At 45.0% G+C, this 16,611-nt stretch overlaps 1 protein-coding gene across 1 annotated transcript in view; it reads left to right on the top strand.

Moving 5' to 3' along the window:
* Positions 1-15,812, top strand: part of LOC104080689 (sorbin and SH3 domain-containing protein 1-like) — a gene marked incomplete at its 3' end in the record, with an annotated part of 67,768 nt that extends 51,956 nt beyond the window's left edge. Inside the window, exons 23-31 of the mRNA XM_009583167.1 lie at positions 84-251; positions 1,681-1,727; positions 3,410-3,524; positions 3,622-3,747; positions 4,802-4,996; positions 6,892-7,620; positions 8,950-9,066; positions 14,947-15,006; positions 15,622-15,812. Of these exons, the coding sequence (XP_009581462.1) occupies positions 84-251; positions 1,681-1,727; positions 3,410-3,524; positions 3,622-3,747; positions 4,802-4,996; positions 6,892-7,620; positions 8,950-9,066; positions 14,947-15,006; positions 15,622-15,812 (1,748 nt within the window). The remainder of the gene's footprint in view (positions 1-83; positions 252-1,680; positions 1,728-3,409; positions 3,525-3,621; positions 3,748-4,801; positions 4,997-6,891; positions 7,621-8,949; positions 9,067-14,946; positions 15,007-15,621) is intronic.
* Positions 15,813-16,611: the final 799 nt, after the last annotated feature.

Here is a 16,611-nt window from a genome sequence, read left to right as displayed (position 1 = left end):
TTTTATTTAAGTCACGTTTATGGCAGCTTTTGAATGCCTTTAACTAGATTATTTACTGCCCATTTTATGCAATTTTATGGCAGAAACTTTTAGAGGACCAGAGACGGCTTAAACGTGAGCAAGAAGAAGCTGATATTGCAGCTAGAAGGCACACAGGGGTTATTCCAACGCACCATCAGTTTATCACTAATGAGCGATTTGGGGACCTCCTAAATGTAGACGATACAGCAAAGAGGAAATCTGGGTCAGAGGTCTGTTCTAGTTACCTCAGTCTGCTGCTTGACCCAAAGCAATATTTGCCTCTCACAATGTTGTGCTTTAGGCCGACATTAGCTCTTCAGAGAATGTCGTTTGTTTTTTTTTCCACCTTCCCTTTTCCCATTCTGGCTTCATTTAGATCTGCTTTGACTCTTGTGCCTGGTAAATTAATTGATATCTCTATACCAAGCTGCATATGTTAAAGCATGCCTGCTGAGAATTGCTGGTGCACACCTGTGATGCATGCCTTTAAATATCAGCTACTTTTAGTGAATCAAAGGCATTCTACATCTTTTGCATCATATTGCTACAGTGTCTTCTTGTCTGTGCCTTATGCTTAGAAACTTCATGTCTTGTTGATCCTGGCCATGTGACTGTCTCATAGTTTTTTTAGAAATGGATTGTTTCTTCTTCTCTTGAAAGATGCTTAATGTCCTTTAGAAACAATTGGAAAAAGTCTCAGCATGTTTCACTGAATTTGACCTGGTCAGCCTTTCTGGAAGAGGCAAAGGAGGAGGTAGACGGTTTTCCCGTGAGCCTAAGGCACTTTTCCCGAGGGCTGGATACTAATCCAGGGTTCTGGCCAAATGCCTTTTCCTGCCTTAGGGATTGCTGCAGGGGCTCTGGACACAGCTGTTTGCCCAGAGGTGCTGCACTGCAGCGGTGGGTGAGGTGGTCACCATGTGGATGGAATATACTTGTCTGCCCTTTATGTAGTTTCAAATCGTCTGGTGCCACGTGAATATGACCACTTCTTATTTTATGCTTTATTACCGAAATGACTTTAAAAGTATCTGAATATTTTTTGGCCCTTAGGAAATCAGCCAAGTAGATCAAGTTTTAAAGCCTAGGCCTGCTGTCAACGTCCTCTTTGGCTTTATAGCCACTGAAGACATTTTTTGAGACATGTGCTTAATTTATTCATATTTTCTCCTCACCTTTGTCTCTTTCCTACCAATTTATACAGAGTACATGGGTCACATTGCAGGATTCAGCAGAGCCAGGCAATAATCAATAAGGGCCACATCAAATAAAATCCTACTGATTTTTTCCCAGCTAGTAAATTTTGCTTTTCCATTCACATGTCAAGGGAAATTTGGTCCTGGAGCCCCAGTAACTGTAAATACTGGAGCAGCTTTCATTCAACAGGGTTTGTCACATTTAAAAGTTTACTGCTGTTAAATCCATTTTCTGTAGAGCTCTTAATTACTGTTATACCAGAAGTTGGCACTTTTTGCCCTGGTGGGAGAGACCCATCCAGCGTATTTGGACTGTATACCAGTGGCACACAAGCTTGTAGCAGAATACCTGCATTCAATTTCTTCCCCAGACTAATGTTAGCTATAGAAGAGGGTGCTTTTCCTCAGAAGAGGGTTGAAAACCTAATTATTATTTTAATGTGTTGATTTTTTTGATCTCTAGATGAGACCTGCTAGAGCCAAGTTTGACTTTAAAGCACAGACGCTAAAGTGAGTACAGCTTATTACTACTGCCTTGAGTGTTCTTCCTCTTCTTTTTCCCCTGGGATGCAGCATTTATGAAGGTGTTGTGCAATTGGATTAATGTTTTGGGAGTGTCTTTCCAGCAGCTCAAAGCAAAGGTGTCTATAGTAAGGCAGGGAAAAGTAAAATGAATCTTGCAGGTCGTAGCCTCTAAAGGACCTTTAGGAAAACGTCTTCTTTCTCAGTGCATGTGTATCCCATGTGATTTTTAGGGCAAACCCGCATTCTTTACTGGAACAAGTGAGCGCTCTGCTCTGAGGGTGGGCGGAGCTATGGGATGTTCCTCCTCGCACCTTGTAAGCAGTATGGCTGGTTGAGACCTTTCAGCAGCAGCTCTGTCACTGCCCTCGTGCTGGAGATGGAAGAGATTCCCCTGCTTAACATCCCTGGTTATGCTCCCACTTAGGAGCTGGAAGAACTGTGTTAGTAGCTTACTGTGTAAATCTGCCATACAAATGGTCAGAAGAACATAGATATGCAGAACAGCAGCATCCTTTTGACTGTGCTAAGCATAGCCCAAAGTCAGCAAGGGACTTATACAGATGCCTAGCTTTAAGCATGTAGGTGGGCCCTTGACTTAGGATTTTCCTGATTCAGGACCTATAAGGGTACAGAGTGGTCACTGCTCCTCTGGCATCTGTGGATACACCAGTGGATGTTTCTGGTGGCATTGTTGTACCTCTGAGCCCTGTTGTGGTCCCTCAGGTGAATCACACAGCACTACTTGTTCTTTTTGGGGAACACTGCTGTGAAGAGAAGGCCTGGAAGACCCTTCCTTCTGCATGAGCCTGGAGAAGCTCTCATTTTAACATTGCTCAGTGAAGGACCTGCTGTTTTTTTTCTCAGGTGCTAATGTCCTGGGAATATTTTGTTATATGTTCTGTAGGTGGTGATTTGTAATGATTTACACAGCATCTCCCCAGCACCCGTAATAAAACTGAGGGAGACGTAACGTGGAACTGTTGTGTCCCTTGAGCAGAACATAGCAGAGTACCAGGCAAGAATAAAGGATAGCTTGTGAAAATCATGTTACGAAAGACTGGGTTGGTTGTTTTCCTGTGGGGACTCAAGTAGTAGGTTTATGGGCCTAGTACAAGCTGCCCACAGTGGGAGTTCCTCAAGCTGCAGACATTCATATTTTTAGCACTGAAGACTGTAGATTGAAATCCCCATTGTTAGCCCAGGTGAAGTCAGTGGTTGCACAACCACAGGCTGACCAGAAGTGTAATCGTTGCAGGATCAACATTAGCGTGTGAGGAGGTTCATCTAATCAGCAAACTGCTTCGATTAAAATCATGAGTCTCTTTGGAAGGCACTTGTGACATGACCTGTTTCAAAACATACCATACCCAACATGGAAAGCAGCCAGTGGCATCTTTTACCTGAGCTTGACCCCATTGCTGCTGGAGGATGTGGTTAGAAGGAACCTCAGAGGCTAGCTTTTTTGACAGGGTGCCCAAAGAGCAAGAGAGTCCCTGCACATCACAATATGAACAGGATAATTCTCAACATGTAGCTTTCACTTTGGGTGGAGCATGATTTGTATCAACAGGGCTGATGCAGACCTTGGTACCTAGGGATTGCTGCACAGAAAAAGAACGTGTCTGTTCTCCAGCGAAGTTCTGATGGAGTGCTTGTGTTGTTAACAGGGAACTTCCTCTACAAAAAGGAGATATTGTTTACATTTACAAGCAGATTGACCAGAACTGGTATGAAGGTGAACACCATGGCAGAGTTGGCATCTTCCCACGATCATACATAGAGGTAGCTGCTTTCCTTCCAGATGTTCTCTTTGCCCACTCCCTTTCTGTCAGTGACCAGTTTATGGGCTTCTTGTATGTGACTCATTTGTTCATTCTAGCTCCTCCCGCCAGCTGAGAAAGCTCAGCCCAAAAAGCCATCACCATTGCAAGTATTGGAATATGGAGATGCTATTGCTAAGTTCAACTTCAATGGAGATACCCAAGTGGAAATGTCCTTCAGAAAGGTAGGACATTTGTTGTGCTGATGAATTGAATCCGGGCAAATGCGGAAGTTTTTTAACACTGGTAACTTGCAATTCCAACAAGCTCCAGTAAGACGAACTCTGTATTCAGGAAGGATTCCGTCTTGTCACCCATGTTTTTACTCCATAGTCATTATGTAGTGAGAGTGTTGCAGGCAGGCTGAATCAAGAAGTGCCAGTTGCTTCCTTAGGGCTAGCTGAGAAGATACTCTGAGCACAAGTGCTGGAAACCTGGCTCAGCAAGGCAAATTAGATATTTGGTGACATCTCCAGCCTGACCCTCTCCAGTGGAGATGTACACAGTCACACGAGAACGGCAATATAGAAAAGAAGGAAACTGGGTTCACCTTCCTTCGTACTACAAGCCGAATCACTGAGCACAGGCAAGTGAGATTCTGTGGTATTGAAGTGGCTGGCTAGACCTGACTGCAGAGTAAAGGGATAGGAATGGATTTGTAATGGCTGTTCAGAGCAAAGTCAGCCACATTTAGATTAAGTAGCAACATTTCTCCATCTCAGCCAGCTTTCTGTTTTGATGCTCAGGTTAGATCTTGTCTGTCTTCTCTTTTAATTATACATGAAGGTGGGGCTTGCAGTTTATATTAAGGATCTGGAAGTCACTTCATTTGTCAGCAAAACAGGAGAAAGCATAGAAAGACCTAGTTTAAACTGCAGACCTGTGCATACTTCTTGTACACCTCATACCCCTGAGAGTCTCGTGGTCAGCCTGAAAGTGCTGGTTTCCATTTTTTTCCCCTAGCAAGTAGGGTCTTGAAAATATGAGCATAACTGCGTGAGCATAACTGAGTCTGCAGACAGCCCAAGTCAGCATCAGAAGATCTGCATTTCCTCCTTCTCTGAACCGAAAAATATCATTCCCACTCAGAGGCTAGGATTAGGACCACATAACTGGGAAATAGGGGAGACTGAGAGCCACTGATTGTTTTAAATCAGCTGCAGCAAGATTAGAAATGTAATCGGCTTTGGAATGATGAAATATGTTAAAGTAGGACTACATTGCTATTCCTTCCTGTAGGGTGAAAGGATCACGTTGATTCGACGAGTGGATGAGAATTGGTATGAAGGAAAAATCTCTGGCACCAATCGCCAAGGCATCTTCCCTGTCACTTACGTGGAGGTGCTCAAACGGCCAGTGGTCAAGAATGCCATCGACTATCCTGACCCACCAATGTCCCTCTCCCCTAACCGCAGCATGACAGCTTCACCACAGGTATTTGGATTAGATGCAGCCAGTTACAGCACCTTGCAGAACAGAGGGATGTTGCCATTGCTGTGCAAGAAGCAACATCTGAAAAAAGCTGTAGCTAAGAGTAGTGTTTTGCACAGTAAAAGCCATGTGCTCCCTGCAGTATGCTGCAACTGCAGGAAAAGGTGATGTTTCATTTACCAGAAAGGTTAATGGACAGGTCATTTGGGGATTTGGAGACTCAGCTTTTCATCTCTGATCCGTAGCTTGAATTCAGGCCAGGTTGAAAGGGCTACAGTTCACAGCCGTCTGAACAAATTTCACTGCCAGAAATGGAATGAATTGGTGATTTCGCTCCTCCTGAGTGCGTGTTTACACTTTACAGACCTCCACTGTGATGAGTGAATTTTTTATTGTGACTATTAAAAGGGCATGACAGACTGTTATAGTCTGTAGGAGTCATTATGTTGATCCCAGTCAGTTTGAATCAAGCTAAATGTTCCAGCTCATGACCAAGGTTTTGGGAGACAGGGTCAGGAGAGTGGCCTGTATTATTTGAAATTGGTGCTACATGAAGTCAGGTTTTGAGAGCAGGCCAGTCTGGGATCTTCCGTGAATATTAGATTCACTATAAACCATACTGCAGTTCAAACCAGAAATGAAAATGGCAGCAGGTAATTGTATGGGGATCCCAGAATGTTTGCTGTGGAAAATGTATCAGGGAGGCAGTGAGTCTCTAAATCCCTTTGTTTTGCTCTCATCCTGCAAATACTCATGCTTGAAGGTCAGCATGACGTGTCTGGGTTGTGGCCATGAGGTTCTGGTGCATCCCCCTCTCACCCACCGAAGTAAGGTCATTCTGAGGTCAAGACTGCAAGGAACAAAAGTGGAGAACTGGGATTGGGAGGAAGGGATATACGGTACAGGTTGGATGGGAAGGACTGCCATGGCTCATGCCTGGTGTCTGTCTGGATCTTCTCTAAAAGGAGTTTTTATTCTTAGCCACTGTGTAAAGAGGAAAGACTTGTTGCGTGTTTGGGGTTCCCTGTCAAAGTGGACCTCCTGTTTGAGCTTGGCAGTCTCTCCATAGCTGTAGCCTGTCTGCCACCAGCTCTCTGCAAGCTTTTCCCTTTCATGGAAGGAGTTGTATCCATCCTTTTTTGGTTTCCTTTGCTATTCTTTTGATTCCTCCCGTAGTAAATCAATTCTCTCCCTTACTTTTTGCCTAACTTGGCAGAGGACTGAGAAATGCTCTGATCAGTGCTAATGTAGCTGATCTCACTGATGTCGCTGGTGGTAATAGCCAAGGGCAGAACTTGGTCATGTGTTCTGCCTTTATAAACATAGGACCTACTTTAATCACCTAAAAACCATATAGCCACAGCTGGCTTTTTTGATCCCTTTTTCCTCCACAGCTTCAGCAATGCAAGTTTCTTGAGGAGCAGGCATTGCTTATGCTAGACTTGGATAAAGTCAAAATTCATTGCAGCAGTGAATTCTGACTGGGTCCACAGTGTGAGTTGCTGGGGTCCCAGCTATTACTGCCAGGCCAGTCAAATGCTGCATGTTGTTATCATGGATGGTGGCTTCAACTGCTCCCTGAGGGACTTAGGTCATATGGTGTGAAGTCTAAGGTTTTCCACAAGACGTTTTGCATCTGGGATCCTGGCAAAGGCTGGAGAAGGGTATTAGCAGCACAGGTACAGACTGGACTCTGTGGTTGGAGTAGCTGTGGACAGCATATTCTCCAACATGGTGCACCTGTCCGTGGAAAACTTATGCACCATGCTTGGTCACAGATCTGCTCCTCTCCACACTCGTTCTCTCTCCTTTTACTTTTGCTCGGTCGTTTTGTATTTTACTTTACTATTTTTTTGTTCATTTCTTTCTTTTTCTCTCCTGCTTTTGTCTCCTTCAAGTCTCCCAGCTCTGAGCTGCTCCATACACCAACTCCTCCGCCTTTGCCTTTTGCGCGCCGCGCCTTATCTCCAGAGGTGCAGGCGGTCACATCTGAGTGGATTGCTCTGACCGTGGGAGTATCTCCTAGCACCACTCCTGCCATAACTCCTCCATTGCCTCCTCCGCCTGAAGCCTCCCTCCCTCACACTGACTATCTCTCGCCTTCTGCTGCAGCCAGCCCTTCCCCCACAGTCAGCCTCCACCATTCTCATCTCTCTGGCTCCTCGACTCCCAGGTCCATTAAATCCCCATTGCCCTCTTACTCATCCAGACCTCAGTCCTCTGCTCGCAGTTTCTATCAGGCCGCTCCGCAAAGCGACGAAAAGTTTGCTGGCTCCCCTTCTCCCAGCGTGAGCTACTCTAATTCCCCTCGCTGGGCAGTGGAGAGCCCCGAAAGCGTCCTCGCAGAGCAGCGTGACACCACTGGCAGCCAAGCCTGGCTCCAAAAGACTAGAGAGGGCAGCAGCAACACCGAGCAGGGTGCTCATGCTGTTCCCAAGATCTCTGTCGAGCGCTGCCTGAAACCATCCCAACTAGACATGCGTGCGAGCCCAGAAAAGAGACCTGTGGGTTCCTCTGAGGACAACCAGTTGTGTCAGGAGCTAATGGCTATTGTGCAGGGAGGTAAAACAGAGAAAAGAGGCATGAGGAAAAGTGATCTGGGAAAGTTTCAAAGCGGGGAAAAGAAGGTACTTCTCCTGCATGTGTGTGTGCTGCTCTGAATCCCTGATTTTAACTGGTGTGTTGAGGTTTGTGCTGCTCTGCTGGCAAGGCAGAGCCAGTGGCTGCCACATGTCATTTTGATGATCCTAAGACCTTCTTCCAGGGCTCATCAGTGGCATTCACTGGATAGCAGATCAAAAGTTTTAGAAGAGAGCTCAGGAGCAGTGTAGTGAAAATTATTTTAGAATAGATAATAACAACAGACTGACTCCATTGGTCTCATCTAATAAGGTGATTGTCCCAGATAGTGGCTATTACCAGATGTGTCAGATGAAAGTATCACACAGGCCTCATGCCCATATACCTCACTGTGTAGAATACAGGCAATTCCTTGCTATTCAGAGATTTTCCAGTGTGCAATGGATCATCTTTGCTGGTAGAATTTATTTGTTCCTCCTGAAGCCAAGGACTGAAAAGCCTTGTAAATGTCAGCCTGGCTCCTAGAATCACAAAAGCTGTCCCCTGTTGATCCTGGAGCCTGTGGTTTAGTGAACCTTAGTCTGGGATGTGCATGACTAAGTCAGGGAGGCTTGATTGTTATCTATGCATTGAGTGGAATTTATTACCTTTGCATTTCCAAAATTATGTGAAAGGGTCTAGCCACAAATGAAAATTAGACCTAGTGATATTTTTCCCCAAGAGTTTTTAGTTATATGTAGCTGTATGTTGCAAGGAGAAGGAACATAGGGAAACCTTCCAGTAGCTTCTACCACATATCTTCTGCTCCCAGCCTTGGTATAGGAGATCTGCCTTACTTTGCAGCTCTCAGTTGACTTGGGGTCCATTGTGGGCCACAGCTAGCCAAAATACATTACAGCACCCTCATGCTACCTCCTGTAAGAGTGGAAGTTTGGAGAGCTCAAAATCATAGCATTATAAATACTGTCTTGGGTGCACTGCGATAGCCTCCATGACATACCCTATCTAGCCAACATTAAATAATGAGAAACTAGGGTTTCTAAGATGACACATTTCACACTGGGAAATCTTATGACAAATTGTTTGATTTCTGCTTGAATCATAACCAGAAGTGTATTGAAAGCTGTATAAAGACTGTGCTGTTTACCATCGGGATATATTTTTAGTAGCATTTTTTACAGGCATAACCTGCATGTTTAAAACAGAATGAGGTGGTCAGCTCAGACAAACCAATTGGAAACTGCACTTGCCCTTGCATGGAGTTACGTTTGCTGTGTGTGCATCAAATTTACAGGATAGTAGATGCTCTTATCACTAGCAGGGATTGTGATAAGAGAGTGTGTGCCAAGCTGACCAACTTTTCTTTTCTTCAAAAGACTGCAGACTCAAAAGCATTCTCTTCATCTGCTCCTCTCTCTTCCTCTGCCCTCTCTTCCTCTACTGTCACAAAACAGCCACCTCCCAGACTTACACGCAGAGTCAATAAGCCACAGGTAATCATCTTTGCTGATTACTCTTCCATTACTTAGAGTTGATTCCATGCCATGCCGTTGTTTTGTCATATGCTTGTTTAGCCATTTGTTGATTCCACAGGTGAGATATTTCTTCTGTCATTTAATTCAGAATTTTTATTATTAAAAAAAAATAATTTAAAATGACTTCCAGGCTGTGCAGAAGGGCAGGTACGGGCAAAATCTTCAGCTGGTGCAAATCCACATAGCTCAAGTCTGGGTTTCTGCCAGTTTGTACCAGCTGAGGATCTGATTTTCTGTTCCTCCAAAGGATTAACCCAGGGCTTATTTAGTTCTGACCTTGAGTTCTACAGCTTGATTGCATTATAAGGCAGTATCGGTGGTCTTGTTAGCGGGAATGATGTAGCGTGAGATACTTTGGTTCAAGTTTTGTTTAACCACCTGAGATCAGGATTCAGGGTTCGAGTGTCTCAGAGCTGAGGGTAAGGCATACACAACTTGGTATCTACAATGTCAGTGACCTGTTCCAGCCTTCTCAGGTGGGATTCAGAGGTTTTCAGCCCTACTGGTGAGAGCTACAAACATCTTTAAAAAGGAATGCAGTAGGGTCTGTGCAGCATAACCAACTCAGCCTCAGCGCTCTGTGGCTGGGATGTCCAGGGTCTGGGAATGAGCAGTGCTCGCAGCTGCTGGTGTCTCATCAGTCCTTCCAGGTATCTTCCACAAGATGGCAATATTTGAAACAGAAAGCTCACAATTAGGAAAAACTAGGCTGAGTTTGTAGTGATGGGTATTGGGGAAACAATCTTTGGCTTGATCAGTGAACCAGGCAGGCTGCCTGTGCAGGGTGAGCGTGGGAAGCAGTTGCCAATGTTACTTATTTTCTTGATCAGTTTGTGAGAGCAAGATACAGCTCTAATCCTGAAATTTTCCTGTTACCTTTACTCACCTCATTTCCTTCCGATCGTGAGCTTGCACAACTTTTTAGTGAACAACCACCTCCTGCTTCCCTTTCAGTTTCAATATCTGAGTCCGATAGGATAAATATTCTGCTTCATGTTAAAAATCCACAAAAGTTTTCTGTGTGGCCTTTCTCCTGACCTCTGATCTGCTTGGTCCTGCTGGTGCTTGCACTGGATGTATGTGATTCAAAATAGCAGAAGCATGAAAGATGTTTCTCCTGAGTGCTGACTAGCATGCAGTTCTATTTTGGGTGTTGCACCTGGTTGTAATCGGACCCCGTAGCCTTTCTTTGGAGTCGAAGTCAAGCCAAAATTTAAATTTTATATGCCTTGACAATCAGAGCATTGTCAGTGTCAAGTTAAAACTGTGTGTGACATTATCAGTAGTCTTGACCTCCTTTCCAGCTCTGGGTCTACAGTTGTTTAGGGAGCAGGAGCGGTATTTATATGTGCAAATGACTTCTCATTATCTGCGTGACCCATACAGAGGCTGATGTCTTCAGCAGAACTGCAGGTAATATCCTGGAGGCCTTTTCAAAAATCTGTCATCTTTTCACTGATTGTAATCAAATGAGAAAAGCACTTAGTAGACATGGAAATGAGACATCACATTTGGGTTTGGTTTCCATTACTGTCCATCCCTGGCGTTTGAGATATTTTACCATTTTGAATTTTAGTTTTCTTTCTCATTATAGAGAACCTTCCCAGTTATGAAATTCTGACCCAGGGTTTTTTGCAGATTTAAGACTCCTTTGGTATAGGGCTGGACTAAGGACTGTGTTCTTGCCTGTTCTGTTAAGTAGTAATATAAAGTGCAATGGCTTTTTTAGCTATTTGGAAGTTATTCCCTTTTGTTTAGTTTCACAGTCCAAACTAAAAAGAAAAAAGAACAACCCCACAGCATGTGAAAGGTATTTTAAGTATAACTTATAGATAATTTGTTTCAATATTCCTAACACATGATATTAAGCAGTAATGTAATCTATCAAACTAATTTATTTCAGGGGACCCTCAGAAATCTTCTGGTTTAATTCCAGATTTACTCTGAGGTCCTCTTAGTGTGACAGTCAGCAGTGGTGCTAGTGAGTGTGCGAGCAGTGCAGCAGCTTTGGCCCCGGGCCAGACTGCAGCCGGCCATGGGGTGGGGAAGGCAGGAGTGGCTGGACGAGGGTCCCTGCATCGCCCAGCAGCGTGAGGGATGTCGGCGGGGGGCTGTCTGCTCCTTTCCACTTGTACAAAACCACTCAGGCAGAGTGGTGAGTAATTTCACCCACTTTGTGCTGGTAGAGAGGAGAGCATATGAGGAGGGTGCTCAGACCCCATGTTCCCCAGCACAGACCAGCTACGCTTACTTAGCGTGGTCATTACTTAGCACCATCTCCAAGGTAAGCTTTTATCCCCCCCCAGTGGTTTGCTGCTGCTCCACAGGTTCAGCACGGCGGCGTTTCTGCCCCGCGCGTTTATTGTCCAAGCCAGAGCTGCACAGCCTGCAGAGATGCATTTTCCTGCTGTAGTCGCAGCCTTCAGCTTCTGATCCAGGGGCTTGGGGAGTCTTTCCATCGACTTTGACAGCCTTTAGGTCAGACTGCTCCACACTGCAGCCTTTTCAGTGTCCTTTGTGAGAGCTCTTTGGCCAGCTTTCCCCTCGCGTTCACCAGAGCTGAGGCTTGGTGTGTGCAGAAGTTTTCCTTTTTTCTTTCGGCTGGGCTGGGGAGTCCTCACTGCTCATGGTTCTCCATTCACGTGTGGGAGCATCACTGCTGATGTGTGCCCTTCTCTGAGGGGATACCAATTTGTCTGTCTGTCTTGTCTGTCTGTTAGTCTGTTCTGCTTAGCTTTCTCTTTGCTTATGTAATCCTTTAATTCCCACCAGAAAGGGATGGAAGAAGACACCTAAACGAGAGCTGTAATGGATAGACACACTGATGACACTTGACTTTGCTAGGAGCAGTAAGAGCATTATTGAGTAGCCCCAGCATGTTTCTTTCTAACAGTTAAAACCTGCCTCACAGCTTTTCTAGGCTCTTAACATAGAACCTTTTTCTGGTATTCTTACAAACCTGTGGTGCTCTTTAGATCCATTCTCAAACTCCGTATGAGGTGGAAACAGTGGCCAGCTGTGCTTCAGGACTGAGTGTACCGCATATTTGCATAGTCTGTAGACATGGAGACATAGACACTTAAGCACCTGCTTAAGTTTATTCACCTAGTCTTAACAAAGAACGTAGTGTGACTGAGGGATTAGGAGTTGAGTTGAGTTGTCCCCACAGGTTGTAAACACTTGGTCACTTTTAGGGCCCTCAGTTTACCTCCAGCAGCAGCAGGGCTGGCTCAGTGTTTTGGGGGAACCTCTGTGTTTTATACTTTGGAGCTGTGCCCCACACTTGCTGATTCCTTGGCCACCTCTGGCACACGGAGCCACCACTGTAGGTAGTACATGGGCTTTCTGAACCCATGATTGAAGAGCATTTGGACCTATAACACCTTTTTTTCTTTATTCTCTTCTCTCCCAGCAAGAATGATTGAAGAGCATTTGGACCTATAACACATTTTTTTCTTTATTCTCTTCTCTCCCGGCAAGAATAATGTAGGGGTTTTTTTTAAAAAAAAAAGCCATCTAGGCCATGCTATCAAGGTCACTTGTTTGAAGCAGCGGGGTTGTACATTTACAGCCTAAAATTATAGGATCTTATCTGGTCAGTTTTTCATCCTGTTTGGCTAATGCTGCATAGTTACTGACCTTGGGGTGTTGCATCACCTCACTGTAGAGCTCTGCTGTAGCCCTGGAGTTAGCGCAGAGACACCCAATGCTTTGGTAGGAGCTGCCTGGATCTCTGGAGCAGAGGTCAGAAGGGATCCACTTAGTCGTGTGTCTTGTCAGGAACCGGGGGCTGCTAGGAGGGCAGGGGACTACTTGGCCTCTGCTCCTGCCCAGCTGCTTCATAGAAGTCCCCGTGAAGATCCTGCCAGGAAAGGGAACGTGGCCAAGTTTCTGGTGCTGGTAGGCTGCACCTCCTGGTATTACACATACAAGCCTGCACCATGGAGCATGCAGAGGTAGTGTCAATTTTTTAGCTTTCAAATAACTAATTTATTTCATAGTTATTCATGCTTTTTGGAGGAAAAGCGCGTCAGGGAGGTCACAAATAATCAATGAGTAATGGACTATGCTGTCTTAGGAGCTCATGGAGCAATTCCAGCAGTCAATTTATTAGTATGGAGCAGAGAAGCACTTTCTTGAATTAAAAAACATCATTCTTACAGCTGCCTCTCACCTCAGCCTGGAAATTGGTTTTCCCAGCTACTTGACCACCTGAGTTAACTCTGATGTGATCCAATTTGATGCACTATATCCAGTTGGTCTGCACAGTACTAATTTTAAATTTCTATTTATTCCATTTGCCTTTCAGGGCTGATGATAGACAGGCAGGAATGACTTCCAGAAATCCTGTGACGATTTCAGACTCCACAGTAAATGCTTTGAATGCAAATTCCACTGCAATTAGCCCATCCAACTTACATTTAATTTTCTCTCCATAGAAATATACATGTAACAGAGCATTGTTTCTTAGGGCAGTGATCCCAGATTCCAGCCCCAGACAGTACAGCTGACTACAAAGGAGTTGCTGTGGGGTTGGGTTGGCCTAGAGTGGGTCACAGTCCTCAAGAAAAGAGACGGTTTGCTTTAATACAATGATGGGCACAGCTCCAGAGGTCCAAGATGTGGTTCAGAGGAGCTTTGAGAACAGGAATTAGACAGGGATGAGCTCATCACCCTTCACTTCTTCAAACTCTTTGAGCATGCTTGGGCTGAAGGTGTCGCAAACCTCTTTATCCTCTGCTTCTGCTCTGTCTCGGGATGCCGTGAGAAAGCAAGCCTTTTACTGAAGGGCATTGTTGAAGTGAATAAAGAGGTGGAGGGAAAGCATAAAGATTGAGGCCTTTGGAATTTGGCTTGAAAATCGTGTTGAATGATCGCAGAGGATGGCAATGCTCTGTATCTTATTCAATCCACTTTGCCAAGCAGTCCTGCAGGTAGTATAAATAACCCTACACTAGTTCAGACATCCCATTTGCTCACAGCATGCCCCTTGCTTTCAGTAGGTGTTTGAATGTGCAAAAAGCGTGCAAAACCAGGCTCTGGATACCTGCGTGACTGACTTAGTGACTTTCCCCTTCCCCGTAAAACCTCCAACCCCAAACACCCAGATTTTCCTTGCTGTGCCCTGGGACATGCAAGTCCCTGTGAAGAGTTGTGACTGGGGAGAGAGGCAGGGCAGAGTCCAGAAGCTTCACAGGTGGTGGTGTTTGGGTTTCCCAGTCAGGGTCTCCTCTGACCTGAAGCTCTGCCCCATTGTGGGAATTAACAGAGCAGCTCAGATCCTCGCTTGGTACAAGCTAGAGTGATTTTGATGGGGCTACACAGCGTTGGGCCTTCTGAGGACCTGAGCTGGTCTTTTTTAAGAAGCAAGCGAGTTACTGTTCTCTCCTGTGTCAAAGTCATTGAGGACTTTTCTAAAAACAGCAGCAGATTCCTCTCAGCATGCGTTTGGCCTTTCAAGTTTGATGCTCTCAAGTGTGTGCTTCTGTCCTTGGGTTTTTTTACCCCTACAGGAATGCAATATGACACTACGTACTGTTTCTGGTTGTAGCGGTGTCCATAACCTTCCACTCTTATTCCCTGCTCTGAGCTTCTGTTTTGCTGTCACCTCTCTCTTTGCAGCATTCTGTGTGCTGCAGTGCAGTTGCATTACTGTAGCATTAATGTCTCTTGTGTAAATGAAAGACCTCATTGTCCAAGAAGCGTGGTGTTGGGGTGGGGAGGGGAGGAGTTGTTCATTTTCTTTTGTTGTCTGCACTCCATTTAGTTTTTTTTAATTCTGACCAATATAACATCTGCTAAAATGTCTTCCTTATCATTTGCTTGGTGATCACACAGCCTTCCCACCATTCATTGAGAGCTGGACCAGATCTCACAGAGTCTGAAAAGAGCTATGTGGTAAGGCCACTGTTTAAATCAGATGTGTAGTCCTAGACTCTCTTCACCCAGACAGTAACACCTCAGTAGAGATAAAAATGCCAGCACTATTTTTAGCAGCAAAGTAGGTACATATTTATCTATTTGCATATATTGTTTTGTTTGCAACAGAAAAAGGGAATTTAGCAATTAGAAAAACTGTCATAGCCAATGAGAAGTTGGGCTAATTGTGCTGCCAGTCCCTGGGTATAAGTTAAATGAAGCAAAATGCATGAATGGAGTGGCCCGCCTTGCATTCTTGAACTGACTTCATAGCATTTGTAATGGTCCCACCGCATAACTAATTTCAACCTCTTATGCTGCTGCTTTTAAAAATATATGTATGTGTATTCGTTACAAATCTTCAAACTAAATGCCAAATTCTTCTGTATCTTGCCTGTTTTTCCATGCTTACACCTGGATCCCTTCTGCACTCCACTACCTGGATATGTCCCTGGATCTACAACTTTTTTTTTTTACTGGACTTACGTGCTGCATCTGGAATGTCCCATCTCTTCTTGTCTATATTTTCCCCTCCCTCCCCCCTGTTGACTGTCCTTTGGGTGTTCTTGGATGTCAATGCTGCCTACCACGCAGGAAGCTGTTTGCAATGAGATCATAAACATTGCAGAAAAGTCTGTTCATTACTGCAGTACTATTTCTCAGCCTCTTGACTCTCGCCACAAGGTGACCTCTAATGACCATAAACCATCTCTCATCATTTCTCAGCAACCTCAAGCACAGCAGCAAGGAGCCAGCCCTGACAGAAGTCAAACACCACGAGACATGTAAGTCCTTTTGCCTCCCATCTCTTCCAGGGGCCTTGTCTCTGACTGGTGGTGAAGATGGGGAGGTGTGAAAGCTTCAGCGTTTCAAGAGTTAAATTAGAATTATGGGAAAGTGTCAGCTTTTCTTTAAAGAACAAAAATAGCCACATATCATCATAATGAGTAGTTTAAAACTGGGACCTTTGTGTCTGTATAGCACCTGAAACAATGACCTCATGATCCAGGACTGGGTCTCCTTTGGGCACTTGATTCATGCTGGTTGTGGAGACTATCTCAATGTCTTTGTGTCTTGAAGCTGGAGACAAATTAATATCCACTGGCTACACGTGGCTCATATGGCATAGGTCAGTTTGTACACCCCTGTACTTAGCTTCTCACAGTACAGTGAGCAGTCCCAACACCAATGCCACTTGGTGTGTTGTTGGCCAGTTTCGCAGAGGAATTGGTGGCTGAATGATCTGGGAGACCAAGGCTGAGATTTGCAAAGCTGCCTGGTGGGTTTAAACCTGGAGCTGCCATTAAACTTGGTGGGGCCTTTCACTGATGGTTTTGAGAATAGTAGCCTGCACTGTGTTGCTGTCCCCCCACAGTTGCTGGGGACTGAAGTTCCTTGGCAGTTGGCTCCTGAAAGGAGCCTTTGCTTTCCCCCGCCCCTTTATGCAGAAGGGAAAGTCTCACATCAGCTCTATTTTCACTCCCCACAGGCAGGGGATCCAAGCCTCCCCAAATTTTCCCAAAGATTGTTTCCGCTCCATAAGGTTGCTTTCTGATAAATACAGAGTGCCTCTGGTGCAAGTGG

Source organism: Fulmarus glacialis, unplaced genomic scaffold (genome assembly GCF_000690835.1).
Source record: "Fulmarus glacialis isolate BGI_N327 unplaced genomic scaffold, ASM69083v1 scaffold7448, whole genome shotgun sequence".
NCBI lineage: Eukaryota > Metazoa > Chordata > Aves > Procellariiformes > Procellariidae > Fulmarus > Fulmarus glacialis.
Note: the sequence above shows the minus strand (reverse complement) of the source record. Positions and strands in the feature narration are given on the sequence as shown.